The sequence below is a fragment of the Amyelois transitella genome, chromosome 28 (assembly GCF_032362555.1).
Source record: "Amyelois transitella isolate CPQ chromosome 28, ilAmyTran1.1, whole genome shotgun sequence".
NCBI lineage: Eukaryota > Metazoa > Arthropoda > Insecta > Lepidoptera > Pyralidae > Amyelois > Amyelois transitella.
Window position 1 is genome coordinate 3,531,707 of NC_083531.1, and position 25,110 is coordinate 3,556,816.

Genomic DNA, 25,110 nt, shown 5'->3' on the forward strand with positions numbered 1-25,110 from the left:
TCGAATCTTTACAATTCGCCAAGTTCTAGAACTTATTCAAATGGTTTAGTCGCAAAATTTCTGTTTCGCTTGTCTGTGTCACCGGAGGTCCCGGGTTCGAATCCCGGCCATGAGAAAATAACTTTTTCTGATTAGCCTGGGTCTTCAATGTTTATAGAAGTATTTATTACAAAATATAGCATCGTTGAGTTAGTATCTCGTAACACAAGTCTCGAACTTACTTCGAGGCTAACTCGATCTGTAAAACATGTTCCTTATATATTTATTTAAATATGTATATTTGTCCGTCTTTCATGACCAAACCACTGAACCGATTTACATGAAACTTCCATGGTGTGGACCACGGAAAAAGTTAAGGTGTACTTTTCACGCGGGCGAGCCGCGGTCGAAAACCAGCATTAGAATGGATTAATTTCACCAAATTGTCCCATCAATGGCCTTCCTGTATGGATGGATATGTTATTTGTACCTCCAAATTGTAGCTCTGATCACCTTGATGTCATATATAATTGTAGGTGTAACACCATAATCTTCGTTAATATGTAGTTTTGTGCGTAATAGTTTAAGTATAAGTTTATTTACGTTGACAAAAGGATTTTGATTGTCAAAATTGCCATTTAGCTTGGCTTCCTTATTGATGCCATCTGTGGTGTAATGGTTAGTTGGCTGGTAATTAGAGGCTTGGGATTCGAATTTCAATTTAATATTTTTAAGTACTCGATTTTTCTGTTAATTTGTTTAATTTCAATTTGTATCTTACAACTAACCAACCTACTACACACAAGACTAAAAAACATTAAAAAAAAATTAAATGAAATGAAAAACTGGAGAAAGAGGTTGACTGTTACTTCAACCGCTGTCTATTGTTCCACATAAATTCCAAATTCAAAAACCTAATTACTGCATAACCAGTATTGCACATAACATTAAAAAGTTGACAGCTCGCGGCAAAACTTTTTATTGCTTACTTTATTTTTTTATTGCACCTAGAACGGCACAGACTATAAAACATATGGCCCCCGATACGGCTTTATAGTGTGTTTAAAAAGAAAGATTTTAATAAATTTTAAGACTGTGTAGAATTAAATACTGTCATCCTCTTGACATTTGTCCCTCCTTGCTTTATTCTTGGAGAGGAGAGCCCAAACTTTCAAAATTTTTAGTAGTTACCTACTAAATTTATTTCGATTAGGATTGGTTATAATAAGTATCCAGGGATTGTGATAAGTGTAAAGATGTAATCTCTGCCTACCCCTTCGGGAATAAGGCGTGATTTTATGTATATAAGAAAGTTATCTACCTATAATACTTTATCAAGTATAAATCTACAATATTAAGTACCTACTGAAATATTTATTCCTTAAAACAAATAGAACTCGAGCGAACCCGCAGCCGAGAGCCAGTCATACATACATATGGTCACGTCTATATCCCTTGGGGTAGACAGAGCCATAGTCTTGAGAAGACTGAATGGCCACGTTCAGCTATTTGGCTTAATGATATAATTGACCCGAGAGCCAGTCACTTTATAATATATAGATTTTTAATTTACAATCAGTCTTGACGAAACGCGAAATTAAAATTTTAATAATGAACATCTGCTTAATATTCGCACATACACTTTCTAATACCGATCTTATACGGAAAGCAATTATTTACAATTCATTCGCGAGAGCCGCTATCGAAAAGGTTAAATTGTAAAGCTTCATCTTAACATTCAATTTTAAAGCTTCTACTAATCAATTGAAATCTCTATAGAGGTAAAACAATGATAAGAACAAGGAAAACCAAAGAGCTGCTAACTAATATTATAGACTCCAAAAATAAGTTCAGCTCAACCTTAGTGTGTAGAGTATTTTCGAGAATATTGGCTCTTACCCCATAAAGGAAAAAAGATGAGATAATTTAATGTATATTTCAAAAATTCTCTCGTTTGTGAAGAATTTAAAAATAAGTTATTTTCATACAAGGAGTATCTTCGTTATTTTGCAAAAAAAATACCATGCTAGAACTTTTCAATTTACATACATACATATAGTCAGGTCTATAACCTTTGCCGGGTAGACAGAGCCAACAGTCTTGAAAAGACTGAAAGGCCATGTCCAGCTGTATCGCATTATGATGGAATTGAGACGCAAATTGTGACAGGTTGCTAGCCCATCGCCTACAAGTGGAATCCCAAGTTTATTAGCAGATCCCTTAGTCGCTTTTTACGACATTCACAGGTAAGATATGGAGTGGTTATGTTCTAACGTGCCAGAAACCAAACGACATAACATTCTATACTGCATAATTTTTTTTCAAAATTTTATAATAATAAGATTACATTATGTAATCCTTTCTTCAAAATTTCATCGAGAGATTTATCATTATATAACTTAAAATTCGTTTCTGCAATAAAAAATATTTTTAAAACAAATCTTCATTTCAGTGAAATTCATTCAGAGGTATCTGCAGGTACGTTGATTAGCAAAACTAACGTCTTTTTAAAAAAAAAAAACGATGTCGAAACCGATAACAAAATTATACACACAAACTTTTTAATTAGGCCCAACCTAGACATGAGCATGGAAAAATCAGACCAAACCTACTAAATGTACATTTTCAGATGGGGATGAATGTTTATTTGTGCACACATATTCTACCTGTTTCATATTCCAAAGTACTGAATTTTACATACATATAATCCTGTCTTTATCCCTTACGGGGTACCCGGTAACCGAAAGATATATCGACGAACATATATACCAAAGACAGCACAATCATATTAAGTTTCTTTTTTTAAATCAAAATTTATAAAAACAATAGTAACTTTAACCTCACCTGATATTCATGAAAATCCATAATTATCCTTAAATTAACTTAAACAAATATTGCACACAAACAGACTGGCCACAAAAGTGGTATATTGCACAAGTTTAAAAAATCAGGTACGTTTGACGTTAAATAAAAAAAAAGAAATCACATTTTTAATCTATGTCGCGTTTTGGCGCGCGCGCTTTACCGCTGTCATTTCGACGCGCAAACGGCGTGAGTACGTATCGTATACTGTGGCATAGTGCACAGATCATATAAACCACAAGTTGAAATTACGGTAAGTTAGTGGTAAAGAAAGGCAAGTGCTGGCCGAATTTGTTTGAGGAAGTTTCGTTTTTAAGTTCAGATTTGCAGCTTACGATTTGGCTGTATAGCGCTGATTTACTTTGCCTATTGATAATTATACTTCTTTCAGGTAACGTACAGAAAACGGCGGGCCTTGCATGCTCTTTGATGCAAATCAACTTATATTAAGATTATATTATCAAAAATATGAAATCAATAGGTATACTTTATGGAAAGATTCTTTTACGTAGCCAAATAAAATAAGACATTGGTTTTACGAGTAAAAGCTTCGTAAATCAAAACATGATTGCGATGAGTTGAGACTCAGATAGTGTCGATAGTTGCTAACCCATTGCATTTAAGAAGAATCCTAAGTTAAAAAGCCTTTCCCTTAATAAACTTTTAAGTTTTATCGGGAAAATGTACATGTACTTCAAACTATACTCGGATTTAAATAAATGCGTTTTGCTAAGTTCTCGTAAAATTTCGAGCCAAGAATATCTTAAACTGATTAGCTTAAATGCAAAGATTGAGATATATGGATGAAGTACCTACTTATGCACGGTTCCTTGTCAAGTAGAAAGATGTAGTCTCTGCCTACCACTCTGAGATATACATGTTAACATTTATAAAACCCCGTTACGAGTCTCGTATCTCCGTCTCTGATATATAATTCCTTTATCTGTACAAGGTGAAAGACGACATAAGTGTGTTAAGTGAGCGAAGCAGGGTGACGGGCTAGTATCGTGGCGGTGTGAAATCGCTGTTACAAGTGGACAGTCGGTTTCTAACGGTAACTACAGCCGAACTCACACGAGCCGGTAATATAACGTATCGTGGCATAGTGTAGGAAAGATTGGTAGTACAAGATTTTTTTTTACTATTATTTGAACCTCAATTCCATCATTAAACCATACGGTTTAACGTGGCTTTTCGTGTCTTTTCAAGACTGTCCACTCTGTCTACATAGAGTAGATACGGGTATAGTACGGGATACGGGAACAACGTGTAGTCATATATATTTTAAATATATATATATATATATATATATATATATAAATATTTAAAAAGAGTTTTAAAGGAATTCCTCTGTATTTTTTTTTACATTTTTTTATATATCTAGGAGCTAGCTGAGTTAAGTTGTTTTATTTAACTTTAAGGCCTTTTTTATATCATTAAGCTAAACAACTGAACGTGGCCTATCAGTCTTTTCAAGATTGTTGGCTCTGTCTACCCCGCAAGGGATATAGACGTGATCATATGTATGTTGACTTTTTTAGGTATATTTTTGGTGCTCGCGCGCATTTTAAGAGTTAATTCGGGAAATAGAGGAATAATATTTATGCGCATATATTATTTATATAAATAAATAACTAATAAAATAACAGAGAACAAGCTTCCAGTCGCGTCAATAAACGGCTCGCGTGAGTTCCCACTTTTGGGCTACCAACCTTAATTAGAGACATGCGTCAATTTTATACAATTTTATACATACTTACGAATTATATCGGTGATTGATCGAGCCGAACAGTTAGCGTGGATTTGTATGGGCGGCGGAGATAAGGCGGTACTCACACTAACGTAAGATCTCTATGCTATATTTATTTATTTAAAGCTATATTGGAACAGACTTCAAAACTTGATGTAGATAGGTTAGGTAACAATCCACTAATCGCCTAGGTATAGCGTACTGTTAGATTAATTTTCAATTAATTTAAGCTTTTTAGTGTTTTATTTAATGTCGGTTTTCAATTTTTTAAAACATAATGTTTAGAGCATGGATGTCGTAAAAGACAACTAAGGGATAGGCTTTTAAACTTGGGATTCTTCCTGTATGCGATGGGTTAGCAATCTCTCACTATTTGAATCGGGATTCCATAATTTATCCATAAAGCTGATTGTGACCTTTCAGTCTTTTGAAGACTGTTGGCTCTGTTTACCCCGCGAGGGCTATAGACGTGATTATTTGCATGTAGGTAACGTAAACTTTTTTGTCGTAAAAGGCGACTAGGGGAAAATCTTACAAACTTGGGACCACTATTTGAATCTAAATTCCGTCAATTAGCCATAAAGCTGATTGTGGCCTTTCAGTCTTTTCAAGACTGTTGGCTCTGTTTACCCCGCAAGGGATATAGACATAAGTATATGTACTAATGTATGTTATTGTCGACTTAAACCGATGTAGGTATGTATCAAATAATGTATTTTTATCTATCTATCTATCGTCCTATGTGCGGACGCCCTAACATATCAATTTTCAATTTATCAAAGACCACATTATATGCGAATTATCAACCATAGAATGTACTCATATTTTTAACTTCACAAAGGTGAAAGTTCTGCTTTCTTTTGGTCATTTCTTAATCAATTTTATTTATGTATCTATATTTGACTTGAACTGTGTCGTGTGGTTCCTAGCACTTTGGAATGAGACCACTCAAATGTTTAAACCTATTCTCCATAATTTTCCAAATTAAAATTAAATCCATATTTCAAGAGATTTTTTTTTGTATAATTATTTAGAACCTCTTCTTTTTATAAAGTGGGTTAAACTTTAAAGAAAGAGAAAACAATACCGCTACACATACCGTAAGTAAGTACGTTATTTTAAAATTATCTCCAGTTGACAATATCATTACAAGTGCGCGCAAAAACCGCCGATCTATAGATCGATAATGATCCATAGATCATTTGCAACTAGCGCCACGGACAATGACCATGATTTATAAGTGTTCGACGTTTGAGAATTATAGTCTATTTTTAAGTAGATTGTAAAATATCTCGACATACCATTTACGGGGTAGACAGAGCTAATAAGCTAAAGGGCCACGATCAGCCTCATGGCTCAATGATGTGATTGAGATTCACATAGTGATAGGATGCCTACAAGAAGAATTCCAAGTTTATTATCCTTTCCCTATTTCCTATCTCTAATGTCAGACACCAACAATCAATCATAGCAAATAAAATGACGTGCTCAGCCAATAGCAGCGTAGAATCCAAATCGCGCAAACAAAGATTTCACAGATTGGAGAATATATACAACCTCCGACCCAACATCGTCTGTGGATTCGCCAGTCGCTTCAAGAAACAATTTCTACGAGTACGAGCCGACTTCAGTTTCCGCGATTGGGGAAGACGTAGCCACGCCCCCCCAACACCCCGCAAACAATATTTGCGTAGGAGAGGATAGCTCCCGGCGGAAACCCCTGCCAGGACTTCGGGACTGATTTGCTCGCACCCCCCAAGTAGCCGGCCTCCCACCAGCGGGTCTCACCGGTGAAAAGGGGTTGGGTAGTCGGCCCCGTTGTTCCTTCGGCTGCTCGGGAGCGACTCCACTCCCGCGCGTCGTCCGGGCTCCGAAATGGAGCCCCCCCCCCGGGAAGGGGTAGGTGCGGGTCCCCCGCACCCCTCCCCCGACATCGCCCCAACGCATACGCCACCAGCGGCGTATGCTACGCCGACGGGCGTTTTTCACGCGCCCGCCGCCGCCGTCTCCGCCGCTGCTGTCGCCGCTGCGCTAACTGCCGCCGATGCCGTCGCCGCGGCCTCCGCCGCCGCAGTTACGAACACCAACACGGCGACGACGACGACCGCAGCAGCACCTATTGTAACTGCCGCCGTCACCGCCGCCGCCATCACCACCGCTGCCGCCACCGCGGCCAACACCGCTGCCGCCACCGCCGCCGCCACTTCCGCCGCCGCCGCTGCCGCCGCCGCCACCACCGCCGCCGTCAGCGCCGTTATCCCGGCCACCGACGCCTCCGCGGCAGTCAGGACCGCCTTCGACGCTACCGCCGCCCTCGCCGCCGCATCCACACCCGCGCCCCTCGCGTCCCTGTCCCCAAAGGGATGGATGAAGAGGGACGCGGAGATTCTCGTTCGGCTAGTCAAGGGGAACTGGCTGTCGCCGGGGTTGGCCCAATGGATGGCCGTATACTTGCGCCTCCAAGAAAATGAGGTGCGGGGGGTCGCCCCGTCGGTCGCCGACCTGACGGCGTTGGACGCAGCGAGGCGGGGGGTGATTGCACTGCCCCCCGTCGATATGGGAACGCCGAGGGGGAGGGTAATTACCTCCCTCCTGAAGAGGCCGGCCAGCCCAGAAGAAGAAGGCCAAAAGAAGAAGCCGCGCGCCATTAACATGGGGGAGGAGGAATCCCGCTCCTCCACGCAGGAGCCGTCGTCGTCGGGGTCTATGGCGGACCTGACGATGACGGAAGCAAGCCGCCGCCCCCTGCAGCGCGCGGCCACAATGGCGTCGGAGCGCGGCTCTGAGGCCGCCGCCGCCGCCGCCGCCGCCGCCGCCGATGCAATGATGAAGCCTCCGCCGGCCGGAAGATCAGCGATCCCGAGATGGCAGTCCCGGGACCCGCGCCGCGCCCAAGCGGGGGCGGACTCAAATCGCGCGCCCGCCCACGCGACCGCCCAGGCGCCCGCCCAGGCGCCCATGCAAGCGGCCGCCCACGCAGCCGCCCGCCCGCCCGCCCAAGCAGACGTCCGCCCGCCTAGCCAGGCGCCCGCCCAACCAGCCGCCCGCCCGCCCAGCCGGGCGCCCGCCCATCCAGCCGCCCGCCCGCCCAACCAGGCGCCCGCCCAACCAGCTGCCCGCCCGCCCAACCAAGCGGCCGCCCAACTAGCCGCCCGCCCGCCCAACCAGGCGCCCGCCCAAGCGGCTGCTCGCCCGCCCGCCCAGGCGCCCGCCCAAGCAGCCGCTCGCCCGCCCGCCCAGGCCCCTGCCCTTGCGCCCGCCCACGCGCCCGCCCAACGCGCGCCGCCCTCGCTGGCCGCTCCCGCGGTATCATTTGCCCGGGTAGCGGCTAACACCGGAGCCCCGCTTCCCCAAAGAAAAGGGGCACAACGGGGAGCGGTGCCTCGCGCCCCGCCCACCACCTCAACACCTGCCGCCTCCAGTTCGACCACAGCTGTGGCCTCCTCTGGAACCGCAGCCCTCGCAGCCACCGCCACCGCCGCCGCCGCCGCTGCCGCCTCAGCCGCCCCGCCGACGGCACAAGCGCCCCGGGAGCCGCGCTACCCAAGGATCTGTGTGGACCACCTGCCCAACTGGGTGGTCCATTTCAGGGAAATTAGCCGACTGCTGGGACGCTCGCCGGCCGCCGTCGCACGCGGAAGAGGCGTGCACTTTACGCCAAAGGACGGCAACGAATATAGGACAGTCCAGAGATATATCAACACTCTGGACGTCCAATGGCACTCATATTCGTTGCCGTCGGACCGTCCCTTGAAGGTGGCCATCCGCGGGCTGCCGCCCGACACGGAGGAGGCCGCGCTTAAAGAAGACCTGGAGGAGAAGGGCTTCACCGTGGAAGCCATCAAAGCCATCCGGGGCAGGGGAGATCGCCCCGGATGTGTCTTCTTCGCCCTCCTGGCCAGAACACAGAACTGCCAGGAGGTATTCACGGTGAAGGAAATCCTTCACTGGCCGACCCTGAAGGTGGAGGCGTGGAGGGGGAAACAGGGACCCGCCCAGTGCCACAGATGTCAGTTGTTCCGACACTCGTCGGTCAACTGCCACCGAGCAACCGTCTGCGTGCGCTGCGGAGGGCCCCACAAGGCCACGGACTGCGAGCGGCCATTGGATCAGCCCGCCACCTGCGCCAACTGCGGTGGACCGCACCCGGCAAACCACTCCTCGTGCCCGGTGCTGCGGCGCGAGGCCAGAAACAGACGGGCTGGCCCGGTCGCTCGCAGCGGAACCGCCCCCACGCCTCAGAACACCACAACCGAAGCAGCAGAGGCCTCACTGATGGCCCCCGCCAACCCACCGACCGCCAGGGGAGCAGAGCTCCCGAAAAAGAAAAGGAAGAAGAAGAAGAAGAAGAATGCCGCCGCCGTGAGCTCTGCCCCCGTGGCGGAGGAAGAAGCGGCTGCAACCGTGCCGCCTCCCCCGGCACCTCAAACCGTTCCCGCGCCTGCCTCGGCTGCGCCGATCCCACCGGAGCACTTCTACGCGCTGGTGCAGTCGGTGCAGCAGATGCAGGCACTTCTGGCCGCCCTCGTCCCCGCGGCCCCCCTCAGAGGCGTACCCACCCCTAACCTTTAATTATGGATGGTACGCCTCTGAGGATCGTGTACTGGAACGCAGAATCGCTCCGGAGGAAGAAATACTTGCTGGCCAACTTCCTCCGGGAGCAGCACATCGATGTTCTCCTCGTCAGCGAGACCCACCTGCGGGATGACCAAAAGTTTGGCATCCCAAACTACATCACATACCGGAAGGATGAGAAGAGCCCGGTCAGTGGATACGCCTACCGGGGACTTGCAGTGTTGGTGAAGCGCAACATCATTCATCAGCCCATCCCCCACGTGGAGTTCCAGACGATGTACGCCCTCGGCGTGCTCGTCAGCGTCGCCGGCCGCGAGCTGCGGCTGTTTGCTGCATACATACCACCAGGGGCCAAGCTCGACACCAACGAGCTTTGGTCCCTACTGAACACCACCACGCCAACGCTTGTGGCTGGCGACTTTAACGCCAAGCACACAGCCTGGAACTCCACGAGGATCAACCGAAGCGGAAGAATCCTTCTTCAGGCCGCTGTGGACCACGACTTCGAGCTGTTGGGGCCTGACGAACCCACCCACACCGACACGTTGGGAGGCTCCGACACCATTGACATCGTGGCCCACAGAGGGCTGACAGCGCTGCCAACACTGCACGTTTACCCGGACCTGCCGTCAGATCACCGGCCGGTTCTTCTCATCCTCCGGGACCTTCCGGCGAGGGTCACGCTGCCGAGGAGAACATCCAAAATAAAATGGGACCACTTCCAAGAAGAAATTGTGGGCGACAAGGCCAGTGTCGCCTTCAAGCGGGTCTCCACCAGCGAAGAGGTCGAGCTTGCGGCGAGTGCCATCACCCGCAGCATCCAGCACGCTCTCGACGCCGCACGGACCCCCGTGCCGGCCACCGCCAAACCCGAGCCGCTCCCGGCGCACCTCACCGCGCTGCTGGAGCGGAAGCGAAAAATGCGGAGGCTGTGGATGAGTACTCGCTGCCCAACACTCAAAGCCGACCTGAACAAGCTGGTGGAGACAATCAAGGACAAACTAGAGGAGCACGCAGCCAGATCGTGGGAGAACCACCTCTTATCGGTAGGCGGTGATATCCCCTCCGTTCACCGCCTCTGCCGGCAGTTGTCGGGCGTGCCACAACCCGTCCGGCCGCTGCTGGCAGCCGATGGCCTCCCACGGTTCAAGGCCGAAGACAGGGCTGAGATCTTCGCCGAACATCTGGAGCGTCAGTTCACGCCGAACCCGATCGTGGACCAGGCCCACCACGACAGCGTCGTCGAGCACCTTCGGGAGTACCTTGCGGAGCCAGTGCCGGAGCTTGAGGATGCGGTATTCTTCACTCCCGGTCAGGTCAAGAGGACCATCCTGAAGCTGAAGCCCAGGAAAGCCCCGGGCGCAGACAACGTCACGAATGAGGCGCTTCGCCACCTACCGCCGGGATTCATCACGGCGGTGACGCGCCTCTTCAACGGCATTCTGCGCTCGGGCCACTACCCGACCATATGGAAAACCGGAAGGGTGATCCTCTTGCCCAAGCCGGGGAAGGACCTCCGCAAGCCTGAGAGCTACCGGCCCATCACGCTTCTCAGCGCCCTCTCGAAGGTGTTCGAAAAACTGCTGCTCGGCCTCATACTGCCGCACATCACGCCGCGCGCCGAGCAGTTCGGGTTCCGGCCCGAACACTCCACGACGCTCCAGATCGCCAGACTCCTTGGCGAGATCTCAGCTGCTGCCAATCGCAAGGAGACCGTGGCTGTCGTGCTCCTCGACAACGAGAAGGCCTTCGACAGAGTATGGCACGAGGGGTTGCTGTACAAACTGTCGAAGAGCCAACTTCCCAGAAGACTGACAAGGATTGTGGCCTCCTTCCTGAACGAGCGGAAGATCAGGGTGGCGGTCGAAGACGCCGTTTCTTCGGAGAAACCTGTCCGGGCTGGCGTTCCTCAGGGCAGCTGCCTGAGCCCGGCCTGCTACGCTGCGTACACCGACGACATCCCGGTCGCCGATGGAGCCAAGCTGGCTCTATACGCCGACGACGCGGCGTACTTCGCGAAATCCATAAACGCGAAGCACGCCGCCAAGAAGCTCCAAAAGGCACTCGACGCCCTGCCAGATTGGCTCCAGAAGTGGAGACTGTCGGTGAACGTGGCGAAAACGCAGGCCATTATCTCCGGGAACGCCGCCCCACCGCCGCCGCTGAAGCTCTTCGGGAAGGACGTGGCGTGGCAGCCACACGTCACCTACCTCGGGGTCAAGATCGACCGTGGACTTCGCCTGAAGACCCACGTCGATTCAGTGGTGCAAACTGTGAAGATGGCCAGGGGAAGACTGCGTCCAGTCCTCTCCTCCAGCCTCCCGCTGAAGACGAAGCTCGGGATCTACAAAACCTACGTCAGATCCCGCCTCACGTACGCAGCCCAGGCGTGGTACGCCTATGTCGCGGAGACAAACAGGCAACGTCTCCGTGCTCAAGAGAACCAATGTCTCCGCGACATCGTCAGGGCCCCACGGTACGTGAGGAACGCGACGATCCAGCGGGACCTCAAATGGGAGGGCCTGGACGCGTTCATCTCGCGTCTGGCCGGCGATATGTTCGGCAGGGCGGACAGGTCGGCGCACCCGCACCTTGTGGGTATCGCGCCACTCCACGCTCGCCCGCCGGACCGAAGACACTGGCCATCGCCGAGAGAAGCCATCTTCACAGCGAACACCACTGCAGGCGCCGCACCCGCGGCGCCCGTTGACCCCGCAGGAAGAGGAAGACCTCATTAGTGGCCGCCACGGCCACGCTCGTGACCTGCCTGCCGTTGCAGGCAGCGCAGACATCCGCTGAAGAGGGCCACAATCCCTGAACAGCTACCCCACATTTCCGCCTACGGCGGAAATGCAGGAAGACCCACGACGACGACGACGACATCGTCTGTCGCGCGGTTCCCCAGACATAACACCTAGCCTGGCGGAAGATCTTCCCTTTAGAACGAATCATCGTTCCCGCTAAATTCCTTAATCTGTAAACTGGTAATTGCAGACACTTTTCAAAATGGCTTATAACGTATGCGTACTGCGACATATTGACACATAATACGCTCTGTGAATAGCCACGTAATTGCAGTTGACCCCGCGATCTATAGATCCGATCTATAGATCCGATCTATAGATCACTGATCGATAATAAGGATGGCGGTATGAAAGTAGAAAGGTTATAAATAAAATATTTAGTTAATTCTGTCCTAATTTTTTTGCACGATTAAGCAAACAATAGAGTTAAGTACTTATGAGAGGACAAACATACATATACCTACATACAGTCACGTCTAAATCCATTGCGGGGTAGACAGTCAATAGTCTTGAAAATACAAGGCTACGTTCAGAATTGAGATTAAAATAGTAACAGATTGCTAACTCATCGCTTACAAGAATGCAGAATTTTTAAGCCTTTAGTCGTATATTACGACATCGTTGGGAAAGATATGGAGTAGGCCTATTTTGAAGTGCTTTGAACCACACGGCAAAAACATTCATCCTACTTCCTAGGAATATTATAAATGCGAAACTTTGTAAGGATGTGTGTTTGTTACTGAACGGATTTTGACGAAATTTTTCAAGAAAAATAGCTTAGACATTGTAATAACACAATAAATTAAAATTTACGGAGTTTTAAGGCGAAGGAAGTCGCGTGCAACAGCAAGTGGTGTATATTATTGCATTTGGGTCAACATCTTCACTTTCGGCGTCGAATTACCTAAATCGCATCACAAAAGGTGCAGTGGCGCGTTTATTACATTATTACCATATGAATAGTATGTATAATACAATTTTTGATTGTATTGTTACGATGTACCCTCGAGTGTGAAACTTCATAATTAATACGAAATTAAGTACAAATTCAAATTCAAAATTTTTAATACATTACTAGCTGTGCCCGCGACTTCGTCGACGGGGAATAGTTACTTTGGGCATCATTGAATAATTTTCCCCGTTTTTTTATTCACACATACATACATACATATGGTCACGCCTATATCCCTTGTGGGCTAGACAGAGCCAACAGTTTTGAAAAGACGTTCAGCTATTTGGCTTAATGATAGAATTGAGATTTAAATAGTGACAGGTTGCTAGCCCATCGCCTAAAAAAGAATCCCAAGTTTGTAAGCCTATCCCTTAGTCGCCTTTTACGACATCCATGGGAAAGAGATGGAGTGGTCCTATTCTTTTTTGTATTGGTGCCGGGAACCACACGGCGCATTCATCCATTTTTTTTTTTCACATTTTCCATTATTTCTTTGCACAAATGCTGCGCTACATAGGCGGACAAAAGTTATATGTATATGTGTGTAGATTTATTGTAAACATTTATATACGAAAAGGTCGGAGTGGGAAGACCTAGACGAACGTATCTTGATCAAATTAAGGATGTCCTGGTAAAGGGTCAGGTCAAAAATACCCGAAACCGCCGAGCTTGCATGAAGAGAGTAATGAATGTGGATGAAGCGAAGGAAGTATGCAGAGATCGTGGCAAGTGGAAAGAGGTAGTCTCTGCCTACCCCTCCGGGAAAGAGGCGTGATTTTATGTATGTATTTATATACTTAATTAAAAAAAAGCATTGACGGCCAAGTATTGGTTATCCAAACAGCAACTCACTACCAAGAACCAATTCCCTGGAGCACGCATTCTATAACCAAAACTATCATTCGGGAATTTTCAAACAATACTGTTAGAATAATTTGTCAAAAATGATACCTTTTGTGAGCGTTCCCCAGGGACAAACCGGCATTCTTTGATTTCTCTCGTATTCAAGAGAAACATTAGAACTTTATATCTCATCTTTGAGTGTGTATCGGCTTTATTATATCATACATAAAATCACGGTGCCGTGTGGTTCCTGGCAGCAATAAAAATAAGAATAGGACCGCTTCATCTCTTTCGTATGGATGTCGTTAAAGGCGACTAAAGGATAGGCTCATAAACTTGGGATTCTTTTTTTAGGCGATGGACAAGCAACCTGTCACTATTTGAATCTCATTTCTATCATTAAGCCTAACAGCTGAACGTGGCCTCAGTCTTTTCTATCTATCAAGACTTTTGGCTCTGGCCACCCCGCAAGAGATACAGACGTGATTTAACGTATGTAGTTAAGGGGAGGGTAGACAGAGACTACCGTCAGTACCGGCCGTCCTAAAACATATCTCGCTCGAGGACCGACAATGTCCACTAGCCGCATAATCTCTGCATACTTCTTTAGCTTCATCCACGTTTTATTAATTTAAAGTTTTATTGCACAAAAAAATGTATAAAATGCGGACATAATGCCTTTTGGCATTCTCTACCAGTCTACCAGCTGGCCGAACAGAAAATCTTTTTACTTTTTATCTGGATTTCTGACATTAAATCTATAGAACTATGTGACTGTAAAATAAAATATGTACCTACATCCATACATACAATATGGTCACGTCTATATCCCATGCGGGGTAGACAGAGCCAATTGCCTTGAAAAGACTGAATGGCCATGTTCAGCTATTTGGCTTAATGATAGAATAAAATATTAGTTGGAATATGCATTGTATATAGTGTTCAAAATATGTTATTTTAATTGAAACTTTAATTAATTCTTACCATAGAGCAATTATACCGTAGATACATACTTCAGAATTACGCCGCCAAAATTAAAAAAAAAAAAAAACACCATTAAAAGAGTTTTACTTCAAAGGCGAAGAAAAAAAAAATAGAGGCGTGTTTAAAAAAAGAACGTTATACCTGTGGCCACTAACTGTCAACGCACCATTAATATAATGACCGACTGCTCTGGCAAAGAGGGGTTATGGCAAAAAATCTTAATAGATGTTTAAGAGGCTTGCATTGCTAAATACAAATTTTAAGTTAATAGGAAATTTTTGCTCTTTCCTTGGATGCCGTAAAAGGTAATAAGGGAAGCAATTTCACCCACTGTTAGAATCATAAACCAAGGAGGTAAGATTTGATTTCACATGCATATTATAACATAAACATATTATAACATAAATAAATCCCCACTATTTTATCTGTCTGTATTTATGAGCTAATCTCAAAAATCGGAAATTTTTGACAGATTTTGTTCCTGTTTGAAATATGTATTGGAAAGAGTGTTCTCTGAGGAAGGTTAACATCTATTAATACTTCCCGTGAAAACCCTGAGCGGGTCGCTAGTTCGTGATATAAGATATAACTTATTGACCTCAATCATCCATATCAATATTATAAATATGAAAGTGTGTTTGTTCGTCAGTCTTTCACGTCAAAACTAACGGAGCGATCTCCATGAAATTTTGTATGCGTTGAGTGTGTAGTGCGGATATATGTAGGTAATTCACGCGAGCAGAGCCGCGTGGGAAAGCTAGTTGCTTAATTTTAATTCTCTGAATTACATTGCCATAATTTTGAAATGAGTTAACATGGCTCTTGAACATACATACATAAAATCACGCCTCTTTCCCGGAGCGGTACGCAGAGACTACATCTTTCCACTTGCCACGATCTTTGCATACTTCATACCTAGACGAACGTATCTTGATCAAATTAAGGACGCCCTGGTAAAAGGTCAGGTCAAGAGTATCCGAAACCGCCGAGCTTACATGAAGAGAGTTATGAATGTGGACGAAACGAAGGAAGTATGCAGAGATCGTAGCATTTGTCACTAGTGATTATTGGCTGTGTAGGAGATAAAAACATACATACATACATATAATCACGTCTATATCCCTTGCGGGGTAGACAGAACCAATTAATTGTCTTGAAAGTTTATGGGCCTATCCCTTATTCGCCTTTTACGACATCCATAGGAACGAGATGAAGTGGACCTATTCTTTTTTTTTAAATTGGTGCCGGGACCCACACGGCACCAATAAAAACATCATGTGCATTTAAACAGGGTATTAGTTCCTCGCACCAGCTCAACCGACCCTACACACCATGGTTTAAGTAGTACCTATCCACCATCAATAATTTTATAACAAAAAAATGTTTTTTTTTTACACTTGCCTGCCTTTAACATTGACAAATGATTTATTTGGACAGGTGACGCCGGGCCACCGAAGTTGTATAGATGACAAATTGATGTGAGTTTCACGTAGAGAACCACAAGTTAAAGATCAATTTAAAACCTTAAGCTTAAAATTTTATAACTTGTTAGTACTAAAAGAGAGCGCCGTGTGGTTCCCGGCACCGATACAAAAAAGAAAAAGACCACTCTTTCCCATGGATGTCGTAAAAGGCGACTAAGGGATGGGCTTACAAACTTGGGATTCTTTTGGCGATGGGTTAACAAACTGTTACTATTTGAATGTCAATTCTAGCATTGAGTCTAGTCTTTTTAGATTCTAGTCTTTTCAAGACTGTTGGCTCTGTCTACCACACAAGGGATATAGACGTGACCATATGTATTATGTATGTATGTACTAAAAGAAGTGATCGTGTCGTGACAAGTGGAAAGATGTGGTCTCTGCCTAGCCCTCCGGGAAAGAGGCGTATTTTTTTTTTGGTGTAAAATCACATACGAGTACTTTTATGTATATGTATACGTTGTAATGACCCGAAAATAAACCCACTCCGAAAATACGGCGACTGAAATGAAGACGAAATTCAAATTTGAAAACCGAAATGAAATTCGAATTTGACATGTAATTCGAAAGCCACAATTTCGAATTCCACTGCCTGACATTTCAATATGGACCTTAATCACTTGGATATAAAGTTAATTTGCTGTCTTACTGACGTTATCTAAGATTGAGGCGGCGAGATTAAAGGATAGAGAGGTGTACTAATGAGTGTGATAGGGTTGTCACATCCCTCTATAAATGTTTCTTAAGAACATTTCGATGACCGCCTCTGTGGCACAGTGGTAGTACGCTTGTCTGTGACACCGGAGGTCCCGAGTTCGAATCCCGGTCAGGGTTGAATGTTGTAAAAGGCGACTAAGGGAACGGGTAATAAACTTGGTATTCTACTTACAGGCGATGGGCTAGCAACCTGTCACTATTTGAATCTCAATTCTATCATTAAGCCAAACAGCTGTCTTTTTAATACTGTTGGCTCTGTCTACCCCGCAAGGGATATAGACGTGATTATATGTATGTATGTCTGTATGACTTATTTATATGTATGTTAAAAGTGCAAAATTATTACACCATTACATTGCAAAAACATATAAAACGCTATTAAACATTCGCAATATCTTGAAATCAATATGTGCACAAAGGCTCAGTTCCGCCGATACGGACAGACAGACAGACACACGGACATCTCAAAGGGCTGGGCGGGACCCAATCCCGGCGTTCTGTCAAGTCATTGGAAGGATATAGATTTTATGTTGATTTAAATGGTTTATATGTATTACATTAATGGCGGAATGTACCCGAGTGGATTAATTTGCAGATTTCAAAGCGTGCCGCGCACCAAATTTAAAAAAAAAAAGAATAACATGTTCGCGCCAATTAGTTATCTGTGCACAATTTCCATAGTAAAAAAAAGAAGAAAAATCTTGCCGCTTTTTTTTGAACGTTTTTCCGAATACACATTTTTTTATCGAGTCCAGTGTTTTATTTCGTCAAAAATTATAAATCAGGACTTGTTGTCGTCATCAAACATCACTCTATCTCTTTCTCACTAATGTCATAAAAAGCGACTAAGGGGTAGGCTTATAAACTTTGCATTCGTCTTTTAGGCGACAAGCTAGCAAACTGTCACTATTTAACATCTCAACTCCATCATTAAGCCAAACAGCTGAACGTGGCCTATCAATCTGCAAGACGGCTCTGTCCACACCGCAATATAGACGTGATTGTATACTTGTACGTGTGAAAGTTTGTAAAGACGAGTGGATATGTGGATGTATTTGTTACTCTCTAACGCAAAATCTACTGGACATATTTTAATGTAATTTGGTACACGGGTATAATAATAGAGACTTGGAAATAAAAATTCAAGTACTCGAAATTCCCACGGGAGCGAAGTTGCGCCCCGGGGCAGCTAGTAAACTAAAGCCATAACGAGAGAGTGTATGAATATATTTTACAGTAAGTCATAACGAGAGAGTGTATGAATACATTTTACAGTAAGTCATAACGAGAGAGTGTATGAATACATTTTACAGTAAGTCATAACGAGAGAGTGTATGAATACATTTTATAGTAAGCTATAACGAGAGAGTGTATGAATACATTTTACAGTAAGTCATAACGAGAGAGTGTATGAATACATTTTATAGTAAGTTATAACGAGAGAGTGTATGAATACATTTTACAGTAAGTCATAACGAGAGAGTGTATGAATACATTTTACAGTAAGTCATAACGAGAGAGTGTATAAATAAATACATTTTATAAGAACTTCATTCTAATGGACCTTTTAAAGTCATCACTCGATTCCGAGTTGATGACCAAGGTTACAGATTGACATTACAGATAACAATACGTAGAATCGATTCTGTTCGGCAGTCGATACCGCCGATGCTTTATACCGACTGCAAAATGTTTGTGTTATGTCTTGTCGGCTTTTGTCACTTGTAGTTATGAATCCTACTGATATTATAAATGCGAAAGTTTGTGTGTATGTCAGTATGGATGTTTGTTACTCTTTCACGCAAAAACTACTGATTACGATGAAATTTGGTATGTCTAGGTAGCTGAAGACCCAGAATAATATATAGATTAATTTTTATCCCGGAGTTCCCGCGGGATTGATTCCACGCGGACGAAGTCGCGGGCGGCCTCTAATAATTAAATAAATATGGGATGTAGGAAGTATAGTCGCAAAGTTACGTTATATACGGAGAAAAGAGGAGAGAAATAATCAAATGAAGAAGAGATGGAGTAGTCCTATTCTTTTTCTATTAGTGCTGGGAACCACACGGCACTCCGGAACCTAAGAGTTAAATCAATCGTATGTTAGACCTGATCGGGGAATCGAACACAAGACCTTGGCTTACCACTTCGCCACTGACAATAGCGTCACGACTCTTCAAAACCTCAATACACAATATCTCAAATTGCAATCTTTTTCCATAGCATTGAACCTGTGACTCACTATGGTCAAGTGGCAGGCGAGTAAGGTTTAAATGTAAAAAAAAACCTCAAGAGGATCCTAAGTAAGCAGACCCGATTCAGACGACAATTGAGCGAATATCGAGTAGGGTTGGGACAGTGTCGATAAATTTTTGTCGAGTTTTAGAACCTACCAGACTATCAAACATACATACGTACAGTCACGTCTTTATCTTTATAGGCCACTCGGCTTAATGATAGAATTGAGAGTCAAACAGTGACAGGTTGGTAGCCCATTGCCTTAAAAAAGAATCGCAAGTTTGTAAGCCTATACCTTAGTCGCCTTTTACGATGGAGAGAATATACGAATAAATAATACGAAAGAAATGGAGTGGTTCTATTCTTTTTTGTACTGGTGCCGGAAACCACACGGCACTAGACTATCCAGACTGTCATATTTTGTCAAAACGCAGAACAAGCTTACCAAGAAAAGATACTAGCCTAAAAAGTCAGCACTGAAATTGAATGGTTATCTTTTCAATGCTATTTTAGGATTTAAAAAAAATAAGTAAATAAGGGGCAAAAAGCGAAAGGAATGTGCAGGGATCGTGGCAAGTGGAAAAATGTGGTTCCAGCCTACCCCTCCGGGAAAGAGACAAAGTGCATAGATTGAACGATACCCAAAATAAGTTGAATTGTGTTATGGAATACTGAATCAACGATAGCTTATTTCCTAACAGTTAAAGTATTTCAATTAAGATGAAATATATTCTTGAAAGCATCCACGCAATGAGATATTGCAAGAAAAGAGAAGTCAATTGGCAAAAAAATAAGAACAATATTTAAAAAAAATAACAGATAATTTCGATAACATTGCCACGATAAAATACATTTACACACAGCACTAGACCTGACAAAAAATGTCCCCCTGCTACTGTTTCGCTCACGGCATGTCGAGGCGTTTAGGAGTTATCAACATTCCTGCCTAAACTAACATACAGACAGGTTGTCATTCGACGAGAGTTGAGTTGAGTATTTAATTGGCTTTAGCAAGATGAATTATTGAATTGTCATTCACCATTTTGTCTCGAAAATGGAAGGCCGAGACTGATCTAAATAAATAACTATATTTAAATATATACGGGACTAATTACACAGATTGAGTTAGCCTCGATGTAAGTTCGAAACTTGTGTTACGAAATACTAACTCAACAATACTATATTTTACAATAAATACTTATATAGATAAACATCCAAGACCTAGGCCAATCAGAAAAAGTTCTTTTCACATCATGCCCTGGCCGGGATTCGAACCCGGAACCTCCGGTGTCACAGACAAGCGTACTACCGCTGCGCCACAGAGGCCGTCTAAGTTATCTAAGTGTAAGAACTTGGTCGAATCACTTTTCGGGATAAAGTTAGTTTATATATTTAATTCAATATGTATAAGCGATAGGCTTATAAACTCGGGATTCTTCTTACGGGCGATGAGCTAGCAACCTGTCACTATTTAAATCTCAATTCTATCATTAAGCCTGACAGCTGAACGTGGCCTGTCAGTTTTTCAAGACTGCTAACTCTGACCCTGCAAGGGATATAGACGTGATTATATGAATGAATAAATTAATGAATACAATATTTTACTCCCGTAATTGATAATATTTGTCAGTTTGAATCAATTAATTATCCGTGTATCAATGTATTAATTAAAAGTGGTTTTTAAATCTTTTGTCCTCTTAGCTCAATCTACCCATTAGGAAAATAAACATAATATACCTAACTAGGTATATACGATAAATTTAAGTTTGAATTATTTTTTTTAAGAAGAAGAAATTTCAAATATGCTTTTGATATCACCGAATTAGGGTCACGGTTCGTGTAACATCGATATCATCTTGTTCAGACATCGATTAATGATACTTTACTCGATGATTATCATCTACATTCTTTTATTAAATTTTATCGTGATTATACGCTGACCTCGGTCTCCTCCCTAGAGGACACTATCGGGACAAAATTTGATGCTAACGTTAGATAAGTACTAATATTAAAAATGCGAAAGTTTGTACGTATATTACATTTCCTTCAAGCAAATGTATATTGAACCGCAAAGGCTTTGTAAGCTAATTAAATATAATATAAATATATACGGGACAGGTTACACAGATTGAGTTAGCCTCGAAGTAAGTTCGAGACTTGTGTTACGAAATATTAACTCAACGATATTATATTTTGTAATTAATACTTATATAGATAAACATCCAAGACATAGGCCAATCGGAGAAAGTTCGTTTCTCATTCTGTCCTGTCTGGAATTCCAACCCGGGACCTTGGATGTCACGAACAAGCGCATTACCGCTGCGCCACTGAGACTGTAAAAGTTTCTGCCACGTAAGTAAACAGACAGAACAACATTTGTGGTAAAGAGTTAAACAGACAGTAGTCAAGACTCAAAAGTCACGAATAACCGGACTTTATGTTTGAATTTAAAGAAATATATTTTTTATATTTATTATATTATTTAAGGATGCAACAAATAAATTGAATTGAATTGTATGTATGTAATTAAAAAAAAGAGCAACCAACCACTCCGGTAGCAAAACAAAGACAAATTATAGAAATCAACAGACGATTTGTCAAAACTGACGATTGTCACTGTTGATCGATGTGAAGAGGCAGTGGTTCTGAAACCGATGTTAACAATTTTACACGGCGCAAGCGTGAAGCGACAGCGGAAAAAAGTCGGTATAAACTCTTCTTTTGAGGCGGTTGACTAGCGACTTGTCGCAAAACTATCAAACTCACATAATCACGTCTAAATCCTTTAAGGTAGACAGAGTTGACAATCTTGAAAATACTGATAGGCCACGTTAACTTTGTAATGATATTTTATTTTTATGACATTTGGAAGTATTTCATTGAAGGTAGGTATCATGTTTATTTTGACATTGAATGAATTTTATTTATTTTTTCTCAATTTAATTAATGTTTAATAATTTTTTTTTATAATTTAAAAAAAATTATAATTTGACAAAATTATTATTATTATTTGACATTAAAATGACAAAATGATAATAATTAGACAGAGCCTATAAACGCTGCTTATTTAAAATATAATGTAAGTACATAATTCCGACGCCTTCAAAGTTGGAATATGTGCTAACAGAACCTGTAGGTATTCTTCCTACAAATCTAAAAATTTGACTGAATCGATTCAAAATGAAGGGATTCATTTTATGACTTACGCCAATCGATTAAATGTATCGATGTGTGTGGCTCGTGAACTGGCGACACCAATTCATTTATCATTGGTTTTTTTTGTTTTTTTTAAATAGTATTTAATTTAGTCCAAGGCGGTAGGTGTTTGAGATTTCGGTATTCCGAAATTTGGTCATCAGAAATTTGTAAACTTGAGAAACGATATAATTCCTACTAATATTGTAAATGCGAAAGTTTGTATGTCAGGATGTCAGAATGGACGTTTGTTACTCTTTCATGCAAAAACTACTAAATCGATTACGATAAAATTTGGTATGTAGGTAGCTGAAGACCCAGAATAACATAAAGGCTACTTTTTATCCCAGAGTCCCCGCGGAAATTATTCCACCTTAGTCGCCTTTTACGACATTCACAGGAAAGAGACGTAGTGGTCCTATTCTTTTTTGTATTGGTGCCGGGAGCCACACGGCAAAAACTATAAAGTATTATTGACTTAAAGTTTCTTTCTTTTCTATATTATGACTTTCACCGGTCTTTTTCGGTGATTCTGCCAATGTCATGGTTCGAAGAGACACGAAGTCACAGATCACTGACCTGATTATGATGGTAATGTGCCAGGGGGTGATGTGGCACGTGCCTCATCGCCGGGTGCAACATGTCTCCGCCGCTGCTGCTGCCCTCTATCGCCTGTTGAATGGAAACAATTACTTATTCACGGGTGAAAAATTAATAGATAGATAGGTAGACTCTTTATTGCACCGTAAGAAAAAGAAAAACAGAAATATTAATAACTAGCTGTGTTCGCAATTTCGCCGCGTGGTATAGTTATTTCGGGCATCATTGAAACCCTCAAGGATGAATAATTTTCACATTTCCCATTATTTCTTTGCGCCTTATAGTTGCAGCGCGATGTTATATAGCCTAAAGCCTTCCTCGATAAATGGTCTATTCAACGCAAAAATATTTTTTCAATTTGAACCAGTAGTACAAACAAACTCTTCAGGGTTTATAATATTAGTATAGATTGACTGTGACTCTCTTGGTCCAATAAAAAGTATTGTTTTTAAATATTTTGCAATTCGTTCCTGAGATTAGCCAAACAGCTGAACGTGGCCTATCAGTCTTTTCAAAACTGTTGGCTCTGTCTACCCCGTAAGGTATAAAAAACGTGATAATATGTATGTATGTAGTCCAATCATTGTAAACAATAGAATACAAATGGTCCACTCCAGATAACTCACTTCAGGTTGTTCATCCTTTGTCTCCGCCTCGTCACCGAGCTCCACCAGCTATAGGACCACTCCATCTCTTTCCCATGGATGTCGTAAAAGGCGACTAAGGGATATGCTTACAAACTTGGGATCCCTCTTTTAGGCGATGGGCTAGCAACCTGTCACTATTTGAATCTCAATTCTATCATTAAGGCAAATAGCTAAACGTGGCCAATCAGTCTTTTCGAGACTGTTGGCTCTGTCTACTCTGCAAGGGATGACTATAAGGCGTGACTATATGTATGTATAGACTGTTGGCTCTGTCTACCCCGCAAGGTATAAATCAAGATGACTCACTTCAGGCTGTTCATCCTTGGTCTCCGCCTCGTCACCGAGCTCCACCAGCTGCAGGGCTTCCTCGAGAAGGTCGAACCTGGACTCCTCGCTGTTCACCAGTTCACCAGGGAGCTCGCCTTGGATCACGTATTCACCTGGTGAAATGGAAATAAAAGATATAAAGATATTGTTTAGTTCAATCACTGACTAGCTTGGCTTCTATGCTGACTTGGTTTAGAGGGTGAAATGGAAATGATAAGATATTGTTCTATTCAATCACTGACTAGCTTGGCTTCTATGCTGACTTGGTTTAGAGGGTGAAATGGAAATGATAAGGTATTGTTCTGTTCATCATCATAGCATATTACTCGCTGGCTAGGCTTGTGTGCTGACTTGGTTTTGAGCGAATTATTTTTTTTTACTTATGTGATTAATATTTATGTAGGTATACTTATTATGTTTATAGGATTACATGCGTAGATATAGTCATGTCTATATCCCTTGCAGGGTAGACAGAGCTAACAGTCTCTAAAAGACTGAAGGCCACCTTTAATGGAATGCAAGAATTGAGATTTAAGTAGTGACAGGTTGCCAGCCTACCGCCTAAAAGAATCCCTAGTTAATTAGCCTATCCCTTAATCGCCTTTAACGGTATCCATGTTTGGAGTGGTCCTTTTCGTCATTGGGAAACCACACGGCACCAATAAAGGATTATGTTTTGTCTATATTATATACTAGAGGCCGCCCGCAACTTCGTCCACGTGGAATCAATTCAACGGAAACTCCGGGATAAAAAGCCTATATGTTATTCTGGATTACCTAGCTACCTACATACCAAATTTCATCGTAATCGGTTTAGTAGTTTTTGCGTGAAAGAGTAACAAACATCCATACTGACTTACTCACAAACTTTCGCATTTATAATATAAGTAGGAAGGATGTTTGTTTGTTATTATAAAATGACGTTTGTAGTACATAAAATAAAGTCTTATTGCCAAGATCACTTTTTATAATTATGTAAAATTTATTTAACTAAATATATTCAGTGATAACTTATGTTTTAATAGATTTTAGATTTAAATACCGCGTGCCTGTTACAAAAAATATATCTGCAAATAGCTGAAATCAATACGAAATTAAACCCGCAAAAATAGACGTGTGAATTATTCAGGCGTGAAGGACATTACAAAATGGC

At 43.1% G+C, this 25,110-nt stretch overlaps 1 protein-coding gene across 7 annotated transcripts in view; it reads right to left on the reverse strand.

The window, feature by feature from the left end:
• LOC106139672 (segmentation protein cap'n'collar) overlaps window positions 1-25,110 on the reverse strand; it is a 121,138-nt gene that overhangs the window by 33,027 nt on the left and 63,001 nt on the right. For all 7 annotated transcript variants that reach the window (XM_060952190.1, XM_060952188.1, XM_060952187.1 and 4 more), the window contains exons 5-6: window positions 23,937-24,070; window positions 22,963-23,055 (exon numbers count right to left, since the gene is read on the reverse strand). In XM_060952190.1, coding sequence (XP_060808173.1) covers window positions 22,963-23,055; window positions 23,937-24,070 — 227 coding nt within the window. The remainder of the gene's footprint in view (window positions 1-22,962; window positions 23,056-23,936; window positions 24,071-25,110) is intronic.